Source organism: Dermochelys coriacea, chromosome 2 (genome assembly GCF_009764565.3).
Source record: "Dermochelys coriacea isolate rDerCor1 chromosome 2, rDerCor1.pri.v4, whole genome shotgun sequence".
NCBI classification, from domain to species: Eukaryota; Metazoa; Chordata; order Testudines; family Dermochelyidae; genus Dermochelys; species Dermochelys coriacea.
Genome location: NC_050069.1, coordinates 71,808,427 through 71,833,928, shown reverse-complemented (window position 1 = coordinate 71,833,928; position 25,502 = coordinate 71,808,427). Strand labels below are relative to the sequence as shown.

The following is a 25,502-nucleotide window of genomic DNA, read 5'->3' as shown; positions in this document are numbered from 1 at the left end:
TTCCAAGCCACATAAGTGTAGGAGCAAAAAAATAGAATAGCAACAACTATGACTGGGATGAGGTAATAGTAATTTAAGCCTGAACAGAAGAGCTCACACCATGGGGATAAGTTTTGCAGAATTTATTCTTTTTAAAAGACTTTTTAAAACAAAGAACACTAATATAAATGTCTTTTGGCATTGTAACTTAACAGCTGGCACTTTTAAATGTATGGAAATTGGTATGAATACCATCCAGCTCCTGTGAAAAGTTGATCTGTCAATCAGGACTACTATCAAAGTGGTTGTTGCAGTATGCTAGTGGAGCCTTTCTAGTCCCACTTTTAGCAATTATTCATGCAAAGCATGGAAAAAGCTACTCATGGAGGAATTAACCTACACTAAATTATAAATGTTTTACAATTTGGCTGATTTTTTCTTAATATTACTGATTTAGGTTCCCAGGCAGACACTGTTTAATTCATTGTTTTTCACACCTTGCTGACCCACTGTATCACACTGAAAGTTATTTGGTTTTCCCTGTGTGACACAACTGAATATTCTTCCTCACTATCATATAATTAAAGCCCTATTTGAATCATGGGATGATTGTCAAATAATTGCAGCTGAGTTGCGGACAAGACATGGGAAATTGCAGAAAAGTTATAATGGACCTTTATTAATTGCAGTAATTTGGAAAAGCCAGGGAAGACCTATTCGTTTAAGAAAAATTTGCTTGAACAATATAAGCACTCAAATATTATGCCTGCTGATTTTTTTGATAACCAGACATAATGCTGCAACTATATTCCAGTCATTAATGTGCAGGGCTGACAGCCTAAGCCTCAACCACTGTCAGCTCAGATAAATGGGGATCTAGTTTAATAATGGGGAAAAAAGTGTGTGTTGCATACCTCAAAACGTATGCAAAATTGTGGACTGTGAAAAGTAAGCTAATTAAAATCAAAACTGCGAAGAAGCCTAATATTACAGGATTCGCAATATCACAAATTAAGTAGGGCTTTATATATAAACTCTAAACTTCTCAATGTTCAGATAATATAACTTAATTGTGACAGACACTGCAACTTTTGGGGAGTCTTTTCTTTTAAAAGAGTGGCTTATATGTGATTGTATTCTACTCTGTGGGGGAGGGATACCACAGCTCCTCCAGGAACTAAAACTGTGGGTGTTGATTATGGCAAATCAGCAAGATTATAAATCCCCCAGAGTTACCACTACCTGTGGGGGCTTGCATATAATAGTTCAAAATGGATTCACCGACAAATAAAATAAATAAATAAATAGCCAAAGTTTAAACTGACTCAGGGATTTCTTTCTGATCCATCAAATGGACAGGACCTTCCATCCAAAGGTGGTGGGAGGGAATATAGAAAATCCTTGAGTGTTGGAGTGACTTGAACTACTGGGTGGTTCAAAAATTGATGGGTGACCTCCAGTAAGCTTTTAAAATATGTAGGTTATTTTACAGCTTTTATGTTTTCTCTGTAATGCTTTTATCTTAAGAAATGCTTTTATTTTCTAAGCTTGCTTAGAAGGAGCTGTATGGTAATTTATAACTGCGGGCAATACACTGGTCATATAGCCTTCAGAGAGAAAGCAAAATGTAGGAACTTGCCCATTTAGGCAGTCTGGCTTGCTGGGGATATCACAGTGTAAAAATCAGGGAGTTATGCAGCCTTAAAACTACAGTCAGGAATGAGAAAGATGCAGGTCTCTTCCCAAGAGAGGCATGGCTGGGAATCAGAAACCCTTAAGCAGGTGCCCTTGGGAGACAAAGGGGGAAACACAAGAATAGTTTATTGTGAAACTGTAATACTGATTTCTTATCTATTTTGTCTGAGGTACTAAAATATACACAAATTTATAAAATGTTTTTTTACTTCCCTATAATAATTTCTAGTATCATTATGGGAGAGGAAAATTAAAATTGTAAATCAGTGTTAAATGTTAAGAGTGTATTTACTTGCTTCTAACAGGTAGCTTGATAATCTTGTACTCCTTTTGAACCTTCCTCAAGGAAACTCCATTGAAATTTAGAAAAGTGAGCATTTGCAAAAACTAGTACAGATTCTCTATGCAAGTGTATTAATGTTGCGGATACCCTCAGTTGCATTGAAAACCAGTTACAAGATTCTAATATTCACTGGACAATAGGTAAACAAACCTCTGGAGGAGAAACCTAATAGGGGAGAACTTTAGTCAAAGGTAACTTTTAACTTGAAATCTAATGAAATTAAATGAGTTAAAAGGAGTTGCACAGATTACACAGTCCTATGTCATGCCAATTTTTGTGATTTTACAATTGCACTTTCCTATTTTTTAAGAATGTTTTTGTCTCCTCTGTTGCAGTGACCTTCACAAATGGAAAATCTAATTATACAAGAGACACAGTGAGATCCATTATTAAAAAAAAAATACTGTCAAAACACACATAGCATAGATGCAGCTGAACTGCTGTAGTGCTTTAGTGAAGATGGCAGAGCTTCTCCAGTTAGCGTAGTTAATCCACCTCCCTGAGAGGTGGTAGCTATATCAACAGCAGATGCTCTCCTATTGACATAGCACTGGCTACACAGAGGGTTAGGTCAGTATAACTATGTCACTCAGGGGATTGGATTTGTCACACCCGAGTTACGTAGTTATACCGATATAAATCTGTAGCGTAGACCTGGCCTTACTTATTCTAGATGCTCTTTCTACAAATAGAAAGCAAAAAAATTACACTTCTCTCTGAAAATGTTAAGATGCTATTTAAACTTTCCCCTCTGGATTCGGGGCTCTCTCTAAATTTCCACTCTTGGAAGATTGCAAAATAGTGTGTTTTCTGGGGAAGAAGGGCTGGAAATTATGAAAAAAAGATTTTGCTACATTCCATAATGAAAGTGGTCATAAACTTTTTCAACTTGAATACATGTAATAACATGTAATCTTTAAATATCAGTTTAATCAATATGGGTCCACAAACACTAAAATGCCTTCATCAAAAGTGAAAGTTTTGTATGGTGCCACTACAGGCCAGAGTTATGGTTTCCACTGAAGGAGAAAATTTCCAATTATGAAAAACAGGAAAAAGTGACCATTGATCCTAAAATAAGTTATTCTCATAAATTCTCAGAAAATTCATTTTCTAAGTGCTCTAATTTTGGGGAGGATATTTTTGTACATTTCATATGTAACCAAGAGGTTGAATCCCTGCTTCCAGTGCAAAATTCAACTCAAACTTCTCTATCGAGTCACTCATAATGCCTTCATACTGCTGAGTATTTTTCATGTTGACAAAAACATTTAGCCAGCAGATAGACAAATGCTGTGCATAGTTTGTTTTATGCCATCATAAACAAATTGCTCGTGAGCAATAAACAGAGGGTGATACAGAAAATTACAACTCATGAACTGCGATTAAGCACCCAAGCTAGAGCTTTTAGGGAACTAAAAGACAAAGCAGCTGTCCAATAATTCTGAAATATGAAAGTACACTCAGGTAGCAAATATATGTCCTATGATTAAAGGGGCATTTGGCATCCTCCTTAAGGAGACAAGGATGCTTTCTTAATTTCATATGTACTTTAAAATGAGACAATGAACAATAAATCATTCAATGGAGCTTACAACTAATTCCTCTAGTTGACGTATATACCAGAATTATTAGAACACCTGGTCAAAAAAGTGAGGATGGGCTTTGTCCAACATATGTATGCACACATACACACAAGTGCTTCAAAATATTATTTAAATGTGAAAAGTGATCGTGCAAAATCATAATATGATTGTGTAGTTTAGACCTTTTTCTTGTCACACCTATGTATTTATTTCCATCATCATCAATTTTCACTTCCACCATTTGGTAAATGGATGTAGCAACAGGAAAGGAGGCTGGGGAGCATTTGGTATATTTCCCCTCATTTCTTTTTCACAGCCACTTAGTTTTGGGAAGGGTTTTCTGTTATTTTTAAAAAGTCAGAAGGAAGCAAAAAAAAAAAGGGGGTACAAGTTCAATTTTTAAAAACTGTTTCGCAGATTGCTTTAATGGCCCTTAAAACATATACACAACTTTACCCTTTGTTTCCTAGAAGCCTTTCACATTTCCTCATGAGTTTAAACAAGTAATACATATTTTGCTTAAATGCATTTGACAGTAAGAAAATTTCCTGTACAAAAATTCAAAACAAAGTCATTTTTCTTATTCTTTGCAACCTATAAGTCTGTATCTTCTCCACAGCCAAAAGCATCCAGTTTCCTGATCCTATTTTCACAGTCCCATAGTTCCTATATGATTTCATATGATTTACTTTTGAAAACCTGTGCTTGCTCCTTGATCTGCATGGTTTTCCCAAATTTCTCTCCTTAAGCCTTTATCAATGGTCTCCTGTCCAGCAACTTATCATAATTACAGTCTTCTAGTTCCTGAAAAAAAACGCAGATACTGCAGCATTGCTGGTTTCCTGGAAGCATGCCAATGTCTAACCTAAGTCATATTTTTCCAAAAAACCAAGACCAATCTATGTATGTAATTGATAAAACTAAAATAAGACCCCAGGCCTTAGTTTAATTTCAAGGTACAAGGGTATACATGCTATATCTTTCATCCACCCTGTTCTTACATAACAATTACAATACAACAGTTTATAGTCACAGACTGTCTTTGTCTTGCTTCTGTTAGGTTTGGTGTTCTGGCTCTGGGAAGTTTTTCTGAATTGGCTCCAGCATCACCAGTCTTACCTTGTGTCCAAATTCTTTGATAGCCTTATCTGTCCTTCAGCTTTCCCTTTTTTCTGCTCTAATTCAGAAGTAGTAGGTCCAGGCATGTGGAGAACTGCTACATGTTATGGCCATGCAAGTTTCCCAAAGTTTCTTATCCAATTATTGACTCTCTTCTCTTTATCTAGATCCTGTCTGAATATCTTTGGATTTATTCATCCTATTCTGACCCTGTTTTTGTTCCTATGCTGACCACGGGAGCAGAAAAACATCCAAAAGGGAGTCTGTCAATCCTCCGAATGGAGCAGAAAACATGGCATTTCCTGTTCGGCCTGGATGTGAACAGGTGCATCTGGGCAGTTCCCCACCTCTGGAAGATGAAGCTGACCACTTCCGGGTGAAGAGACCACTCGTGGCGAGATGAAAAGGTCCTGCCAACGTGCAGGTGATCTGCCAACGTGCTCCAAGCCCCAGGGAAGTGTGCGGCTATGAGATGGATGCCATGTTGTATGTCTACAGTAGTTCCAGAGCCTGAGGGTTTCCTGGCAAAGGGCAGACAATCTGGCTTTGCTCTGATTGTTGATATAGAATATGGCCACTGTATTGTCTTGAGGAACCTCCTCCACCGCCCCTAGGCACAGAAGGTTCTCGACTCTTGGGATGAGGAGTTGCTCGTGAGAAGGGTCCCTGAAGAGGGACGGGGAAGGGAGGTGGGTGGGAGGATCAGCAATGAACTGTAGGGTGCAACCTGAGGATATTACTTGGAGCATCCAATAGTCCAAGGTCAGCTGAGAGCAGGATGAACAGAAGGGGCAGAGGCAGTTGAGGAAAGAGTGGGAGGGTGAATCCTGGGAGTGACTGGGGCGTCATCCTCAAGTGCACCCTCAAAATGACTGCTTCTGGTATCCTTGGTTCCTGGAAGGGCCAGGCTGAGCAGACGAACGGGAAGATGATGGGTGTCACTGCTTAGACCCCTTGTCTCTATCCTTTCTCCTGTAGGTGCCCAGCTGGGGAGTCCCCCAGGACCTAAACTATGGAGGTGGTGAAGAGAGAGGGCGGAACAGCTTCCTGGCCTGCTGAATATGAAGGCCCAAGGAGCAGAGGGTGGCACGGGAGCCTTTAAGGCCATGAAAAACAAGGAGTCTGGTGGCACCTTAAAAACTAACAGATGTTAGGCCATGGTGTCTCGAGTCTGTGCTCTGGGAGAAGAAACCCACCCCTTCAAATGGTAGGCCCTTATAGTCGCCTGCATCTAATGGGATAACCCAGAGGACTGCAGGAGCTGCGCCTCAAAGCCATTGAAGCCATTTGAAGGTCCCCCCTGCCACCACTGTGACTTTCGCTGCTTAGGCGGATAATTCCTTTGCTTGGTCCTGCGGAAGGGCCTTCTTGAATTTGTTAAGGGAGTCCCACAGGTTAAAACTGTACCTGGCCTAACAGGGTTAGACACCCGAAATTGCAGGCTTGCCATCAAATAAATCTATCTTTCTGCCAAATAAGTCCAGTCTCTTGGCATCTTTACTTTTCTGTGTGCCACTGACTTGGCCCTGCCTGTCCCTAACAGCAGACACGACCAGTGACGCCGCTGAAGAGTGTGTATACAGATATTCAAACCCTTGTGCAGGGATGTAATATTTCTTCTCTGCCTTCTTAGAAGTAGGCGGAATCAAAGAGGGGATCTGCCACTGCGATTTAACAATCTTAAGGACTCCTGGGTGAACAGGCAGTGCGACCTGGGCCAGCGTAGAGGAGGATATAATGTTAAAGATGTCTTCAGATTCCTCTGCAGCCTCCTCAATTTTTAAGTTCAAGTTGGTAGCCACCCTTTTAAGGAGGGTCTGGTGTGCCTTGAAGTAATCAGGGTGGGGGGGCTGCCCATTTGGGAAGGATCCGCCACCGCTTCATCTGGAAACGACGACGATGATTGCACTACTGGGGGAGGGGCACGTTCCCCTTCCTTCTCCAGGGATGGCTTCTTAGGTAATGGAACAGAGATACAGGAGGATGGGTGGACAAGGGTGGCTGAGTGCGCTGCAGGGACCCTGGGGTCAGGGAAAGAAGGGGTGGCTAAGTGGGGATCCAAGGACACATGGGACGGGGCAGATGTGCCTGACAGAATGGGAGAGGCTGGGATCAGCCGGTGTCTGCACGATGGAGGCTCCCCAACTCCATAATAATCTCCCCCCTCCCAAAAAAACCTTATTCCATACTTCCCACACCCACACCAAACAACCCTCCAGGTTCACTCCCAGACTCCTTCTCAACAATTACGTCCCTGTCCCTCAGATTCTCCATTACCCCCGACTCCCTCAAACCTTTGCACTGCTTCTTAGGGGTGTGGTAAATAAGATTCTGCACTGTACTTTAAATTAATTATTACTCAGTGTTCTGTATTAATATGCCTAGTAAAGAATCTATTTGATAAAAAAAATCCTGAATCTTTTTTTTGTCTGTATTGTTACAGACACACTTGCTGACATCTATTTTGAAATAAATTACCAAAATAATTGAAACTGATATGATTATACTGTATTATTTTGACAAATAAGATATGCAGAATTTTAAAATACTATGTGCAGATTTTTTTTTTGGCAAAGAATTGCCCTGAGTATAATCTATAATTGCTTTGCACTCAATTTTAAAATTGCCCCAAAAAAGCTTATTTACTTCTTTAAAAAGTCTTAATGGAATCAAAATGTTCTACATATTAGAAAGACTGTTACAAGGAGGCCTGGAATCTGCCTGGATCAGCATGTGAAAGCAGAGAATTTTGGCAAGTTTTCCTAGTGGATAGTCCTAAACCTGGAAATATAACTGATGAAAAAAATGTCTGGTCTCTGTTTCCACCTCTGGAAGCAGATGAAAATCCAGTATGAGGATTGTTGAGTGAGGACAGGATAGAAAAGTAGATTTATACTTTTGATTAATAAAATCTGAAGACTTCTGCTCCATCCATAACTATACATAACACTGATTCATAATAATAAAGTTCCAAATCTCTCAAGATTTTAAATATGTGAAGTACAGGCATCAGCAATGGTAACACAACAATGAACTAAGATGATGTGTGCCTGTCATAAACAAAAAGTTTTCTTCAGAAAAAGGGATACTACTGAAAGCTTCCACAGTTCTATCTCAGAGACTTCAATTCTATCACCTGTAATGTCATAAATTCTGACATCCACTCTTCAGAAACATGTCTATCACTGCACTGGCGGAAGCATGCATTGTAATTAAAAAGCTATTTTCAAATATTGTTACATTTTATTGATGATGATGAGTGCTTCAGATATTGATCTTTCAAACTGCTGTGTTTTGTAAAATGACTGGGTTTTATTTTAAGTATGTTTTATATGCAATTTCTCTTTGGTTAAGTCATGGGGCTTATGGTTCATTCTCCTCCTCTTCTGCCCCCTCCATATTCTTAAGTATCTTCATAATTTAGTAATTTGGCTTTCATGGCTTTGTTCTTGTTCCCCTACTTATCTGACTACCACTAAGAATCTCCCCTAGCAGTCCCTCGTATTCCCTTTGCTCCCCTCCTGATGGGGTCGAAAAGCCTCTGTTGTAAGTTGATACCTGTTCTTTGGGCATCTTAGTCCTACATGACAGTGTGCAGACACAGATTTAACCATTATCTCTGTGCTGACTACTTCCAAATGTGCTTCACTCTTGGCCTCCCTCTTTTTGTCCAGTCCTACATATCATTATGTCTGAAACATACCAATGGAAGGTATGTCATCAGCTCTAACTGTAATATAAATAAATAATTTGGGTTTAGTCATCTTTCTTCCTAAACACTCTTCACTTCCTCAATTCAATTCTACCCTTCATTGCCAATATTCACAATCTGTAGTCATTCTCCCTACACCTCTAGACCTTTCAAAATCTTCCTGCATCAATGTCCATATCTGGAAAGTAATTACAGAAACTTGTCTCCTATTACATACCCTACCATGCTAGTCATGATGCTCAGTTTCTGTGCATCTCTCCAAGCACATCTGAGGTTACTTCTTCAACTCCCATCTCTGGAGTTGCAAATTCCTTTTATGCAAATCTTTTATGCAAATTCCTTCTCAAACTGCATTTGTGTTATTTTCTTTGCAACCAAAGCAATAGCTGTTGGTGAGCAGAAGAAGCTGATTAGTTGCGTTTCTCAGTTACTAATGCTGGAATCAACAAGAGAGTTCTTTTAGATTTACAACCTTTATTTAAGCAACTGATAATAGCAAACATTGAATTAATTTCCCCCCTTCCTCACAGACCTATGACCTCATTCATTATCAACTATAATGGTATTTCAAATAAACCTGAGATTCGAAGTGTAACAACAAGCATAAAAATAATGCAGTTTGAGAAAAAAAAACTAGATTTGATTACCTTTATTTAAACCATCAAAATTCCAATCCCTTTAAATAAAACAGACAATATGCACTTTTAAAAATCATTGCAACTTTTGTACAAGAGATTAAAAGTTTCAGACTTTACAGTATACTAACTTGTAAATTTGCTTGCTCTTTCATTTTTGTTCTTGTACTTTACTCATTCTAAAAGAATTTTCCAATAAAAGACTTCAAAACAAAGTATAAAAAGAACTTTACCCACTGAGTACATTTCTGTGTCTGAAAGATGAAGTAAGCCACCATTACTTATTTCAGTTTTGCCATTGACTTTAATGGGATTGGAACTGGGCCTAAAGTTGAACATAGTAAGTGTGAAAGCACACAACTCCTTTAATCTAAAAAGTATATACCTTTAAAAGTTATACATTATTCTTTGAAAATATGGTGCTTAGATCAACATTTAAATATGCACTGTTTGCAAAGCTAGATTATTAAAAAAAACATAGCACTTTAGGCCCTACACAAACAAAACAATGCATGTATAATATCATAGCAAATATTGCATACACTGCTTTGTGGACATGCAGAAGCTTGTATAAGTGTTGCTTTCCTCTTTTTTCCCCATCACACATCTATGCAATTCAGAATGGATGGATTAATGAGCTAGGAACTGGATTTGAAATATCTAGACTTCCTTGAACAAGTTTAAATCATGCAATAATCAACTCAACTCTTCACATGTGAAGGGAATTTATTTATTAAAAATGCATATACAGCGTGGGCATATCTGGGATGAGACCTTACAAACAAGGACCTTTCTGTTTTACATAAACACAAAAGATTCCATTACATGATTCATAATGGGCAGGGGAATGCTCTATTTGCAAAACTCTCCACATCCTGGATATTTCTGCAGCATACTCTACACCAGAGGTGGGCAATCTATGGCCCGCAGGACCGTCCTGTCCGGCTCCTGAGCTCCTGGCCCAGGAAACTCACCCTCAGCCCCTCCCCCGCTGTTCCCACTCCCATGCAGTGATGTCACCACGCGGGCAGTTCTGATCGGTATGGTAAGGGGGTGGTGGAGGTATGCGCGGGGGTGGGTGTTAGGGTAGAGGGTCCGGGGGGGGGGGGAGTCAGGGGCGGAGGGTCCCGGGGCAGTTGGATGGGGCAGAAGTTCTGGGGTGGTCAGCGGTCGGGGAACAAGAGGGGTTGGATAGAGTGTGGGAGTCCTGGGGGGCCTGTCAGGGGGCAGGGGTGTGGATAGATCAGGGCAGTCAGGGTACAGGGAGCGGGGGGGGGGGGGTTGGATAAAGGGTGAGAAGTGGGAGGGGGTGGATAGGGGGAGGGGGCCAGGCTGTTTGGAGGACACAGCTTTCACTATCCGGCCCACCATACAGTTTTGCATCCCGATGTGGCCCTCAGGCCAAAAGGTTTGCCCATCCCTGCTCTACACTATGTGTTGCTTTTTTATTCACAGACTAAGAAAACACAGAAAGGGAAAGCTTTACCATGCTGCCCTATTAATGTGCTCCAATGATGTTCTATAGAGACCACCAATAGACATATGAAGTTAGACGTGGTATGAAGACTGAATTATCTTTCACCTTTCTAAGATGGCCAACATGGGTGCCAATTAGAGTTAAATTTTGGAGGGCAATTTTTCTTGTGTGGAGAAAAAACCCTATCCAATAAGGACAGAATCATTTTACATATAGGCTTCTGTCCAGACATTAGTTGCTTTTGCCTATTCGTCATTATCCCACAGTCAAGAAATGAACTAGTGATCTTTTAATGAAATTCTCCATATCCTATTCATTTCCTGAGTCATCCAGTCACACAGAAGAATCCATTAAAAGAGCTCATATCAGTGTTTCTTACTACATTAAGGGCTTGTCTATAAAAGAAGTTAGTGCACAGCAAACTAAGGTGTGAATTTACTGTACACTTGCTAGTCTGCATTAAGTCCCCATGTGGGCACACTGTGCATTAAAAGTGCCTTGAGCGGTTTAGTTTATTACACTTTAAAGAGTATTTAGCTAAAGCACACAAAGGCACTTTTAGTGCATAGTAAGTGTACACATGGGGAATTAGTGTGAAATAGCTAGTGCACTGTAAATTTATACCTTATCTTGCTGCTCACTAACTTCTCCATGTAGACAAAACCTAACATTTCTGGGAAATCTCCCATCATAGCAACTTTATTGGTGATATGAACAGGTGTACACATGCCCCACAACTGTCAGAGAAAGCTTCCTATTTGTCACTGGTAATAGCATTTTCAAGTGCCGTTTTAATGGAAACTTGTCTAATATAGATAGTTTACAGTAAAGTTTGCCAAATAATTTCTATTATAAAGATCCTCCAACAAAAAAAAAAAAACTTCAAAAACCAGACTCCAACGAGAAACTGCAGAATTGGAATTAATTTCCAAACTTGACACCATTAAATTAGGCTTGAATAAAGCCTGGGAGTGAATGGAACATTACACAAAGTAAAAATTATTTCCCCATGCTTATTTTTTCCCCTGCTGTTACTCACACCTTGTCAACTGTTTGAAATGGTCCATCCTGGTTATCACTACAAATTTTTTTTCCTCCTGTTGATAATAGCCCACCTTAATTGATTAGTCTCATTACAGTTGTTATGGCAACACCCATTTTTTCATTTTCTCTGTGTATATATATCTTCCTACTGTATTTTCCACTGCATGCATCCGATGAAGTGGGTTTTAGCCCATGAAAGCTTATGCCCAAATAAATTTGTTAGTCTCTAAGGTGCCACAAGTACTCCTTGTTTTTTTTGTTTTTAACCGATTATATCTTTGCCCAACTAACTGCCTGACTGAATTTTTCTATGCTGGATGTCTGCCTCAGGCTGAATGTTTTTTTCAGAAAATTTCAGTTCTCCTAGTTCAGCCATGTCCAAGCAAAATTTGGGATGGCATTCTTTTGCATATATTAATTCCTACAGCTATTTCACTGAGAAGCTCTACCAACTCCTTGCCTTGGGAGCAAGAACATGATATCTGGCAGGGTGTCACACTAATATCCAGGATGTTCGTTTTGCCACCCTCGTGAAAATGGACCCAAATTTGGCAATGTTATAAGCCTCTGAAAAACTGCTGGTCACTTAATACTCAGTAGAGCAGTGGCTCTCAACCTTTCCAGACTACTGTACCCCTTTCAGGAGTCTGATTTGTCTTGCATACTCCAAAGTTATATCTCTCAAAAAGAACTTGCTTACAAAATCAGACATAAAATACACAAGTATCACAGCACACTATTACTGAAAAAATTGCTTACTTTCTCATTTTTACCATGTAATTATAAAATGAATAAATCAATTGGAATATAAATATTTCACTTACATTTTACTGTATAGAATATAGAGTAAAACAAACAAGTCATTGTATGAAATTTTAATTGTACTGACTTTGCTAGTGCTTTTCATGTAGCTTGTTGTAAAACTAGGCAAATATTTAGATGAACTGATGTACCCCCGGAAGACTTCTATGTACCCTCAGCGGTACGCTTACTCCTGGTTGAGAACTACTGTAGTAGAGGATTGTTACCTCTTCAGTAAACATCACCCACTCTGAGCACTGAATGAGGCAGGGTGCTATGGAAAAAATAGTATGTGATCATGTAATTAAAGACTACCATAGTGTATAAACAGGCTAAATTAAAGTTGCATTGAATTAAAGAGTACTTGACTGTATAAACTTAACCTTTTAATGTACATTTTTTGTATGTAGTACTGACAATAGTTAGAGATTTCACCATACAAATGATAGTGTCAAAATCAAACTGTTGTGGATAAAACTAGTATTTAAATCAAATTTCACCTATTTAAAATTTTGTACTGCAAACGTATAATATTTTTGAATTCTATATTTAGAGAAAAAACAGTAATTTTAGAACTCTATCACACTCACCGACATTTAAAAAGAAAAGAAAGATCTCATTTAAATTTGTATCCAAATCTTGGGCCACATTGCTTTTCTACTGAGCTCTATCCATTTCATTGGTATTTCATAATCTCAATTTACTCCCCAAGCCCATTTGTCTGTTTTGTCTACCTACCATATCATCAATTCTAGACTGAAAACTCAGAGACTGCTTCTCTTACTCATCTGTAGTATACAGAGCACAATGAGATCTTGTATTGGGGTTACTAAGTGCCAACAATATAAATAACAAAATATGCCCTCTGTTATATTTATGCAACTATGGAAGTAAAAGACGTTTGCACGGCACTTAAACAAAAACATTTGATCTCCTTTCTCTCTAAACGTAATGAATTTCTGGTTGCCACACTCAGACTCTCTTTCAGAAGCATAAGACGATATATTTCACACAAGTTATCATAGAACAGTTGCTGGCAAGTGGCAGGTTTGTCTGCTGCCTGCAAATGAGTTGTTGGTTGCCAAAAAAGGAATATGGTTTCTTAAAGCAGCTTTTATGTACCATATAACAATATACTCGCTTCTAAAATTTCCAGTGCACCATGGACCAGCACCATAACTAGATATTTGCAGAGTGTGCACCCTGAACTAATGTGGATGATGTATAATTTACATAGAACCAGCCCTGAGTTACACAAGTTTTTTTTTAATAGATGTCTTTTTTTTTTTGGACAAGATGGCGAGAAGATAATATTGCACACCCCAAGTGAAAGGAAAAAAGGTTTGATGTTAAAATAATGAATCTACCAAACTCTGCTTGTGCTTAGGATCTCTGTGTGACATTTTTCAGTAGTTTACAAAGTTGAAATTTAAAAATCCTATTTTTTTTAAAACATTTAAAAATGTTTCAAACCTTAAGATTAATTAGACACTGACTTTTTTAAAAGCTTGTATTAAACGTGGTTTTAAATCCACTAATCATTTTGAAGTTCTTTCCAGAATGTTAAGGACCAGTAATGTAACTTAGCTCTACAAAATATCTTGAGTTAATTTATTAATTTAGAGTCCACTGATGCAAAAAAATGTTACCATCTATGAGTCTTAACAGTTTGGAACTCTAAGTCAAAATAGTTAAACGGCATCATAAATGTCTAGGAACCAAGGTGGTGTATTGTAGACTACCTTGTAAATGCAGTACACCACAAAAATTGTTGAATTATCTTATTTTTAGATCACTAAACAAAGTACAACTTAATTCTTACAGTACCTCTGATTTACTTGCATCTCAAGTAGTTGTATTTTTTCCAAGAGTTCTTTTTCAACAGCTTTCCTCTGTAATTCGAACTCCTTAAGAGTCATTCGTATTGCATCCTCTTTTTCAATATTGAGCTTTTGAACAAGTAGTTTTCTTTCTTGTTCTTGGTTAGTTATTAACAGTTCTTTTTCCTTCTCAAGATTATGAATAACACCTTCAAATTTGTCCTTCTGTTGAGACACAGCCAATTTTTCCTCTTTTTGCTTTTCTAGGGCATTCACTTCCACTTCTAACTTACTCTGTAGTTCTATTATTTGTTCTTTGAGACTTTTTTCTACTTCAAAAGCTTTTTGATATAAAGAGGTTACTTTGTTTAATTCAATTTTAAGTACATTTGTTTCTTCTTCATGTCTGTCCACTAATTCTGAAATGCATTGATCTTTCTCAATTGTCACTAAAGTTTTTAGCTCTACTAGGCCCACTTGATATTCATCATTATTAACTTGTATCTTATGGTTTAAGTTATCTAACTCCTTTCTTAAATTTTCAGTTTCCTTATCAATAAGGGACGTTAGGATCTCCTGTTGCTGCGTTCTGCTTTCTTCCAGCAACATCTTCATTTCATCGGTTTCCGTTTCCTTCAGTGCAAGTTCAACTTCTAATTTGCACCTCAAATCAAACAGATCAGAAACTTTGAGTTTTAACTCCTCTATCTGTTGCTCCTTATCTTGGACAACTGCTGCATGAGATTCCTGCATTTGTTCGAATCTCTGCTGGTTTTCTTTTTCTAACTTATCTAAACAATCCTTGTGCTCCGCTATTAGTTTCTCAAATTCCTGCGTATGCCTGATTTGTAGATTGTTTTCCAATTCTTTAAGGTGACTTTGCTCCAAACTCTGAAGCTCTGCCCGCAAAAGCTGAATTTTTTCATCATTTTCAATATGAAGCTTTTTCAAATCTTCCAATACCATCTCACGTGACTGTCTCAGTTCTTTAATTTCACAATTCTGATTCTTCATTTGGCCTTCCAATGCAAGTAATTTCTGATCTCTCTCATTCTGCAGACAAACAACGGCTTCTTTTTCATTCTTCACCATCGCAAATTCATTATCTTTATTTTGCAAAACTTCTTCAAGACCTATTAAGTCTCCTGTTAACTTTTTAATCTTTTTTTTGTTTTCTTCAACATCTCCTAGTAATGTATCAATTCTAGTTTCATACTCACTTTTCAAAGATTGCAATTCTTTTTGATGTTTATCTTTAAGCGTTTTCTCAAGTGAAAGTTTTACTTTTTGTATAATATTCCTTATTTCTACTGATGTACATTTTAAAGAATTTGAAAAGTCACACTGTTCTTTTTGTACAAATGCTCTAAAGTGACAAAGGTCTTCTTTTATGTTTCTTAAATTAAACTGTGATTCCTGGGCAACAACTCTACACTTCTCCATGCGAACATTTAGAGAATCCTCCTTTACACAAATATTTGTGTCCTGCATACGTCTACTGTCTATTGCATTGATAACTGAAGAATAGAGGGACTCCACCATCATTTCTGGACTTTGTGGATCACTTACTATATTAGGAGATGATGGATTTTCCTCTATTACAAACTCATTCACTGCTGACATAAAGTCCGACTCTGGACTTTCTGTTAGTGAATCCAAGTCCAAAGACCCTTGCTTAAGGGCTTGCTCTAAGTTTGGATGAGCAATTGTTTCAAAATCAAATGTATGAGCATCAATGCTGTCTGGAGACAATTCATCTAATGGAGCTGGGGGACACACAGGAGGACACAAGGGACCCTGAAGACTGAGTGATGGAGGAGTTCTAGAAGAGGTAGCAATTGTGGTTCCTTTAGCACTTTCCATCCTTGGTGTAGTAGCAGATTGTGGTGATGCTTGACTATTGGAGATCTGCAAGTATAAAATTTAAACCAAAGCTTTACAAACTGAATGATAAATATATTAACTTTAAGATTTAGCTAAAACTTGGCAATATCATAACAAATAAAGTAACCCGAGCACTAGAAAGTGTCAGAATCATTATACATATAACTTTTCAAAAACGGACACTGAAGTTAACTCAAATGGTTTTGACAATTTCAGCGTCTTCCTTGAAATCTTCAGTTAGCAAGTGCGTTGTGTGTGTGTGTGTAACATTAACTATATGTATGCCAAAATTTACTATAATTAGTGTGATTGTGAAGTATATGTAGAGTAATTTAAGGACTGTAATGTAATTTTATATATTGTACAAACATCTGAAAGTGATAGCAGTTGCCAAAAAATGCTAGGAGCCAGGAAATTAAAGAAAAACATCACATATTTGATATGAAAATTAATTATCTTTGCTACTGTGATTTGTTTTCTAATACGGTCTGAACTTGCTTTTCTGAAAGTATTACTTAATGAAAAAAGTTGACTTCCGATTTACACTATAATAATATGAATAATAGGATGCAAAATTAAGATCTAGATGAGGAGAAAAATATGTCTAATGAAGGCTTCTCTCTGCACACAACTTCCTTTCTTCTTTTTTATAAAATGTTTTAACAGTTGATTATCAAGTACATTTTTAGTATTTCAACAAAAATATAAGATTTCCCAACATATTTATAAAATGTTCTTGATGCAGTAAAACTCATCCATAGTAATACAGACATCAAAGGCAAATCAGGTTTTTCCTCTTTTTCACAGACGCAGAAAGATGCAACAACAGGGGCCTTCAATAGATAGTACAGAAAAGGGCATAGAAGAATGAAAAATAGCCTACCTGATGATTTTCTTTCTCAAACTAACCTTCCCCTATTTGGGCCACACCTCTCTTCCTATAAATACTGGAGAAAGTTCAGACTTGGCTAGGTCCAGAACTTGGCCATACCCCTTCATTAAAACACTAAGGGCCAGATTAACCTGCCCATTAGATCCATGTTCTGCTGCCAGAATAGTACTAAGCAGACAAAGCTGGCTCACTCAACTTCCTGGAACTTTCCCTTGTGAAGTAAACTGAACCAAGGGGTCTTGGCAAATTTTTTATTTACTTCAGAGAATCCAAGGGCAGCCTCATTTCAAGTCTCAAGTGCTGGACAGATTTTTGAATTAGAAAGTGAATCTTATCCCAGTGGGGTAGAATAACCCACCCAGTCTTGAACCTTCCTCTGATAAACCAAGGGTTCATGGGCTAGGATTATCTAGGTTATGTAATGTAAAGCAATTTCTGATACTAATGTAAATAAATTTGCACGTCTCAGTGCAGTTTTCAGCTTCTGAATCACAAAATTCCCATCACTACTAGAGCTGAATGAATAATTGATTTTCTGGTTCACCAGCAATTCCGAAAAATTGTGGGGGGAAATTGGGTCAGGTTGAACCATAAAAAAAAAAATCCAATAGAAATGCAGTGAATTCAGAAAATCTGTGATTTATTTGCCCCACTACCTGTGATGTGGGAGACCAGAGTTCAGTTCCTCCCTCTGCCTGATGTGGAGAACGACTATGAACTGCTACGGTGAATGACAATGAAGTCATTGGGCCAGAGAGAGAGAGCGTGAGAATGACACTACAGCCTGGTGGTTAGGGTATTCTCCTAGGATATGGGAGACCAAGTTAAAGTTCCTGATCCAATGACTAAATTATCCATAATCGAACAGCCTGATACATCAGAATATCCCAAAGCTCAGTGGCTAGGGCCAACTCCTGTAACATGGATGACCCAAGTTCAAATCCTTTCTCCACATCAAGCAGAAGGGAAAGTCTAACCTAGGTCTCCCACATGCCAGGTGAGTGTTCTAATCACTGGGCTTAAAGTTATAAGGAAGGTTTCCTCCACCTCCTTATGCCACTCAAGGCCAAAAGAGGTTTTTTGTTTTTTTTTATTTTGGTCAAAACTATTTGGCAGATTCATGTCTAATTTGTGAACAGGTTTGGGTCAACCAAAAATGCATTTTTCAGAGAAGCAATTCATCTGATACATTTTGCCCAACTTAAATCATTACAATTAGCTATAACTAGCAAGCTTTTTTTCAGTCTCAGCAAAGCAGGCAAGGACTGAAAGAACAGAGACCAAGTTAGCTGCCCCTAGGTCAAGGCTGAGCCACAATGCAGAGTGCAGGGTTTTTCTTTTGGGGATACCTAGAGTACTTTATTCTCCCACTGTCAAACACTAAATTCACACTTATGATTTACTTGATTATTTAGAGGTTTTCCAGTGCTGTCACTCAAAGGGCTATGTTACTTATCAGTCTATGTATATTCCAAAATAATTTTCTGGAATACACCTTTTATTTCCTAAATACTACCGACAGAAAGAGTGGTACAATTTTCAAGCAGAATCACAAATAAAACTTAAAACAGTCATTTAAACAAGCATAAACATCATGACAAATAAAATGTAGATGATTTTGCTCTGTACTGAGTCTGAATTTATGTTATGGTTAATATACGGTTTTATTTTTACCTCAACATTTTGGAACAGAGGTTAAAACCCTACTTTAAAATGTGTATCTTATAGTTAATATAGGAATCTCATCACAAAGAATCTCGTTAGTTAGTGCAGAATTGCAAAGCACTTCGAATTCTGCTTGATATTCTGCTGTAATCCAATGAGTTGATGCACAGCCATTAAAAAGACAAACCTGAGTAAGTTACTCATATTTCACCCACACAGACCCTCCAGATTCGCAAAAGAGCAGAAGTATAACTGAAATCTGTATATCCCAGGGAAATATACATGTAGAAACCAAAATGAATTTAATTAAAGGCATATTTACAATATTTAGTGTAATTGCTGAAGGCCAACTGGGCAATCTGCATGCTGCCCCGCCCCGAGCACTAGTTCCGCAGCTCCCCTTGGCCAATGGGAGCTGCAGGGGCAGCGCCTGCGGGCAGTGCACACAGCTGCTTAGCTGCACCTCTGCCTAGGAGCACTCAGATCCGGCACCCCGCACACTTCTTCCTCCATGCCCCAAGCTCCCTCCTGCACCCAAACTCCCTCGCTGAGCCTGCACCCTGCATCTGCACCCCAACCTGACCCCCTTCTGCACCCAAATTCCCTCCCTCTTAGTTAACTGGAATTTTTGACTTACTGGCACCCCTCATTCCTCCAACATGCTGGATACTGTATCTTTAATGGTACAGCATCCCATGACAAAGTAGAAATTTTTCAGAGACTGTTGCCCTTACGTTGTAACTAATTTTTTAGGCCTCACTGCTGCAAAGAGTTTCATGAAAGTGGATACTTATGCCTACACAGATATCTCTGCAGGATTACGGCCTTAGTAAAGTTACCACTGCCTGCAGAATTGTTCAATAGAAAAATGAAGCGGGGCAGTTAAAATTCCTCTATTGCTATTTTCTGCCCTCCACTGGTTTACTTTCAGAAGATTACCTTCAACTATAAATACTAGAAACTAATGGAAATCTTGCATTCTGCAGAATGTTATTATGATATGAGCGCTCTTAATTGTCAAACATAGGCAGGGCATATGACAACCTTGACTTATATGGATAACAGCAATATCACTAGCACCAAACAAAGGTTTTCAAGCCTCAAAGCTACAGGCAACATGGTACAATTCCAAGTGGAAACTAGAAAGAGTAATGCAATTAAGTATATTAAAGAGTTTTCATGCTTCTCTTTTGCAACTAGCCACTGTCTAGAAAAGGATGCTGCACTTGTCTGTCTCAGTAGGCATTTCCTGTGTTCGTCTGCAATACGGCCTTTTTAGCTATGAAAAAATGAGGTGATTTAAATATTAAAAAAGGGGGAAAAGTCTCCAAGAAGAGACGCTATTTTTCTTAAAGGGACTGTCCCATGTTTGATACTACTATCAAACGTTTTTTCCTTTGGGGTTAAATTTCAATGTATGTAATTTCTTTCAGTAAAACCTGTAAAAAACAGTGCAGGACCCCTGCTGTAGTGACAAGCATCTGGATTCACAACAGATGCTTTAAAAATATATATATCAACGATGCTTAAATATATTTAATATTGGCCAAACCAGAAACATATTTTGATGAACATGAACCAGTACTGATGTCAGGATGAGCATACTAAATATTACTTAAAAACACATGTAAGGTTAGGAGGTCCCAGGGATTTCAGAAATCCAAAATTTAAAAAATGCAGCAGTCTTAACACCATATTTTAGGAAAGACTGAAATCATCCGTTAAATATTAGCTCAATTCAAAGGCGAATGATTATTATTCAGAATTTGTATGGTGCATCCCAGACATGCAAGACATTGTATAATGAATAGATGCATGGCCCCTTTTCCGAATTGATCACAAAAACATAGGGGCACTGGGGGAAACAGCAGGAGAGGAGGAAAAGCAGGAGAGCGCGAGGGAGGGAGAAAAGAATACACAATAAGTTTACAAGGTTGCTTGGATAGTAGTGTGCTTTATGTTAGTCATGCTATTTTTAAAAAAGTTTTATTTTACTGCAAAGGAATGTGTTTGAAGATTACAGAATAGTGTGGTTTGAAGCTGACCAGGACACAAAAATGACACAAAAGGCTCTTTACTTAAAAGGTATCAAAGTATCACATATATCCATCCCATCTGAGAGCCAGACTCGCTCATAATACAGAAGAACCTCAGAGTTACGAACACCAGAGTTACAAACTGACCAGTGAACACACCTCATTTGGAACCAGAAGTATGCAATCAGGCAGCAGAAGAGATTAAAAAAGGAAAATGAAGAGTACATTTTTAAAAAAAGATTTGACAGGGTAAGGAAACTGTTTCTGTGCTTGTTTCATTTAATTAAACATTGTTAAAAGCAGCATTTTTCTTTGCATAGTAAAGTTTCAAAGCTGTATTAAGTCAATGGTCAATTGTAAACTTTTGAAAGAACTATAAGGCTTTGTTCAGTGTTACGAACATTTCTGTTATTAACAACCTCCATTCCCAAAGTGTTCTTAACTTTGAGGTTCTACTGTACAGTAATTTTTAACATCATACTGTCATAGTGATTATTTACCTATTCAGAGAGAATAATGTTACTTTATGATCAAAATCACTACCTGAAGCACCCTAAGTTCTCTTTGGACATCTCTCACTCAAATACTGACCAGGCTTATCTTTGTTTATACAGAGAGTTCAGAAGGCATGACAATCATTTTGTGATAAGTGCACAAAATAAGTTAGAGTAACAAGAAAGTGTTGGGGGAGGGCAGTTCCAAAAAAAAAAAAAATCAAAAAAAAAAAATCACAAAATAAAAATATAGAGTGACAAAATGTCAGTGTTCATTAATACTTCAATGCAGCATGAAAAATAGGATGCATCTTACAATGAAGGAAAAAGTACGTAAAATATGGATATTACTTAATATTATCAGGAAATTAAGAGTTTAAAAGTTGAAATAATCAGCTTTGAGGATCTTTAGAAAATGATCAACACCTTCAAACAAGTCTGAAGCACACCAGCATCCCTAAATAAATACCATAACCTATGATACTGTATATGTTTCCAGGATTATTTAAACTTGTACATCATGCCAATGATATGCTGTTAAAAACATGTTAAAAGAATAAAACAGAGGTCCTATCAGGACATTTATCAACTGCATTTGGAACAGTATTTGAAGTTATTTATGCAGTTTGGGTATAAATGAGCCTCCATTTCCTTTCTTCTACAATTTGTCTTGTCAATTTTGCCTTTGACCCTACAATTCACTGAGTGTAGATGGACTGCTGTGCCCACCACAATGAATAACAAGAATCACAAGGTAAAAACCTTGGGAGTAGTGGAGAGATTGAAAGATAACACATCTGTGGTTTGAACCCAGGAGATATTTATTTGAACCCAGTAGATATCCTTATAGGGATATGGAAATACGCTTCTCAGTTCAAAAGCAGCAAACCAATCTAGAGTAGGAAGGAATGATTAGAGACCGCTGAAATTTCCTGATGTATCTGGAGTAATGGGAGTAGAACTCTTTGTTTCTGGTGTTCAGAGGTACTCATTCTACAGCAGTGGTTCACAAAGCCGGTCCGTCGCTTGTTCAGGGAAAGCCCCCGGCGGACCCGACTGGTTAGTTTACCTGCTGTGTCGGCATGTTCGGACGACCACGGCTCCCAGTGGCTGCGGTTCACCGCTCCACGCCAATGGGGGCTGCGGGAAGCGGCGCGGGCCAAGGGACATGCTGGCCGCCCTTCCCGCAGCCCCCATTGGCCTGGAGCGGTGAACCGTGGCCACTGGGAGCCGCAATAGGCCAAAACTGCGGACGCGGCAAATAAACAAACCAGTCCGGCCTACAGGGGCTTTCCCTGAACAAGTGGAGGACCAGCTTTGAGACCCACTGTTCTACAGCACCAGTACTCAAAAGAGCCTGTTCTTTTTTTGTTAATAGCCCTTTGTGGGAAGGGTCCCTCAAAAGGGATGAGATGAGGAGCGTGCATGAAGGGTTCCATATGGGTTCCTTTACTATATCTAAAATCCATCTGTCCAAGGTAATAGTTGTCTATGCATTGTAAAATTTGGACAGAAGTTCTCCAGAACCATAGATGGGATCCTCCAAGATTGGTTAGAAGCTCTCGATTAACATGTCAAACCCACGGCCTGACATTTAATAAGGAAGATGTGACTAAGGAGTTCTTTGTCTTTACATGATGTTTTAAGATTTCTTTCTCTCCTGTGTCTGCAAAGATGTTTGCTGTTGATAGTAAGGCTGCCTCCTCTGGTTATAGTACAAGGATGAAAAATGTGGGATATATTGCCAATGATACCTAGATATCCTCATTCTATAAGGAGACAAATCCTAGACATCTTGCTATGAATCGAGTATCTTTCATTTTTTCCAGTATCTCATCCATTTTTGCACTAAATAGGTCAGCGATTCTCAATCAGGGTTCCGAAGCCTCCTGGTGGACTTCAGGGGTCCATCAAGCAGGGCCAGCATTAGACTCTCTGGGGCCCAGGGCAGAAAGCTGAAGCCCCATCGCATGCCACCCGGGGCTGAAGTCGAAGCCTGAGTAACTGTGGCATGGGGCCCCAGACAATTCCCCTGCTAGCTACCCGCTAATGCTGGCCCTGGCTTTTATATGCAGAAAACTAGTTATTGTGGCACTGGTGAGCTGTGCACTTTTTATAGCATGTTGGGGGATGGGGAGGATCAGAAAGAAAAAGGTTGAGAACCCCTGAAAAAGGCCACCCCCTTCAAAGGGTATGTCCTCCATTTTAGATTTCATGTCAAATGGGAGAGAAGATGAATGTAACCAAGCATGTTTTTGAAGAGCTATCACAAATGTCCCTGATCTTGAGGTGGTAACAGAGCATGCCTGGCAATATTTTGGCCTTTCTTAATAAGGGCTGATGTTAATTTCCTCTGCTCTTCTGGTAAATGTTTAATAAAATTGGACATCTTCTCCCCTAACTGAAATCTAGCCATAATTGCTTGGTAGCTAGCTATGTGCATTTTTAAGGGTGTGGAAGAAAATGATTTTCTGCCCAGAAAATCCAATTCCACCCTACCATTTATCTATGGTGCTGGAAGGTTTTTCTTATCTAGACTTTTTCATTGTTGCTGCTGTAATTAAAGAGTTTGACTGAGTATGCACATGAGAACAAGAAAATCCCTCCTGTGGAATTTGATATAATAATTTGTCTGTCTTTTTAAAGGACGATTGACATGAAGATGACTACTGACAAGAAGGTTTGGACCAAAAGGGACTTTGCCAGTTGTCAAAGCCCTTCCAATATAGGCAAGGAGACTATAGCCTTGGCAGTACATCCCAGAATATCACAAACTGGAGGTGAGATCCACAATTTTAAAATCCAATTCATAAAATTGAATTGCATCCTGAGGAAGATGATACTGTTGCTATCCTGTCATTGTCATCAGGAGATGAGCTACTGTGTATCTCTGAAGCATCATATTGAAAGTCAACCTGTGGAGGTCCTTCCTGGTAATCCTCTTCTGAGAAGACCTCCTGTTCTATATGGGGGCAAGGAGAATTCTGTAACTCTTAGATCTGTACCTCACAGGTCTGAATCTCTCAGATCCACAGATTGCACTGATGATGCTCTGGCACCCGAGTTTGACTTCTAGTCTGCTAAGAGAAGAGGGAAGGAGCTGGCTCATACAGTCAGGATATCCAAGGAGACATAGGTCAGTCCTGCCAATTTCCCCAGTCCGGTATCATATCCCCAAAGAATACACCGGGAATCTGGCATTACCTTGAGCATGAACACTTTGCTTGGGAAAAGGCTGTCTCTTTGGCATAATCATGGGACCATTGCTGAGATCCACAATGTAGGGATCCCATGCCCAGAAGGTGGAGAAAAGTTCTTCTTCTGGTGACCCCACCGAGGTTTGAATGTGGTAATGACTCCAGAGACCTCTCTCTGTACTTCTCACCTTAATCTTTTGTCTGGTAGAAAATGCAATTTCTTTGGATCCAAAGAAGAGTGAAGATGTGGATGAATTTGAGATGAAACCTCCACTGCATGTTGTTGGCTTTGCCTTAATGGATCCGAAGGTCTCATCTTCAGATCTGTACTCTAGAATCCATCTTGAGGTCTCGAGTCTTTAGATTTCAGATCTGTGATTTGAAAGTGAGGAACAGTGGAGATATGCTTTAGTTTGGCCTTTCTCTTCCTCAGAACTGAGGCAGATGCTCTCAACACATTCTGCGGATCCTTAGGATGCTTGTCCAGATATGGGGCCAGAGAGGAATGTACTGTGGCTAAAATTGAATCTGATCCATGGGACACAGTTGATTTGGAACAAGCATATATCTCTGAATCCAAATCTCTTGTCTCGAAACCGGACATAGTTGGTGCCGATTCTGGTCTCTTATTCTTCTTATTGGATCCCTTAGAGCAATCGTATTCCAAAGGTTTAGCTAATAAGGTCTCTTTTGTAAAAGAAGAGCCTGCAGTCAATTTTCTCTCATTCCTGGCATGGGGAGTGAATATGCTGCATATCTGACAGTATGCTGGTAAAAGACTTTCAACCAAGCATTTTAGACACTGGACATGCCTAACTGAAGATGGGAAGACCACTGTGTTACCCTGGATTTGAGGGGTGGGTGTACACCAGAATGTGATTAAGTTAATTGCAACCATATTACGTGCATTCAGCCACCATGAAAAAGCTCACACTCTTAGAGAAAATCTCAGGATAGCCTCTCATACAATGAAAAAGCTTTAAATCATAGTTAAGTGGTGAAACTTTTAAAAAGGGAACCTGGTTTGGTTCCACAATCCTAGGAGAAGGAAGGTAGGAGCCCTAAGATGGATGAACCTCAGGAGGGACACTATGCAGTACTGAGACACATAAAAGAAGTGGTG

General features: G+C 38.9%; 1 protein-coding gene across 11 annotated transcripts in view; it reads right to left on the bottom strand.

The window, feature by feature from the left end:
• Positions 1-25,502, bottom strand: part of RB1CC1 (RB1 inducible coiled-coil 1) — a 161,899-nt gene that overhangs the window by 42,479 nt on the left and 93,918 nt on the right. For 9 of the 11 annotated variants that reach the window (XR_006278842.1, XM_043507869.1, XM_043507871.1 and 6 more), the window contains one exon: positions 14,219-16,119. Coding sequence is in view for 9 of the 11 variants with exons in the window: in XM_043507869.1 (XP_043363804.1) it covers positions 14,219-16,119 (1,901 nt within the window). In the remaining 2 variants the exon portion in view is untranslated. Of the gene's footprint in view, positions 1-1,628; positions 1,767-12,479; positions 12,666-14,218; positions 16,120-25,502 lie in introns of those variants that run through there. The other 2 variants (XR_005290855.2, XM_043507875.1) reach the window with 2 other exon arrangements.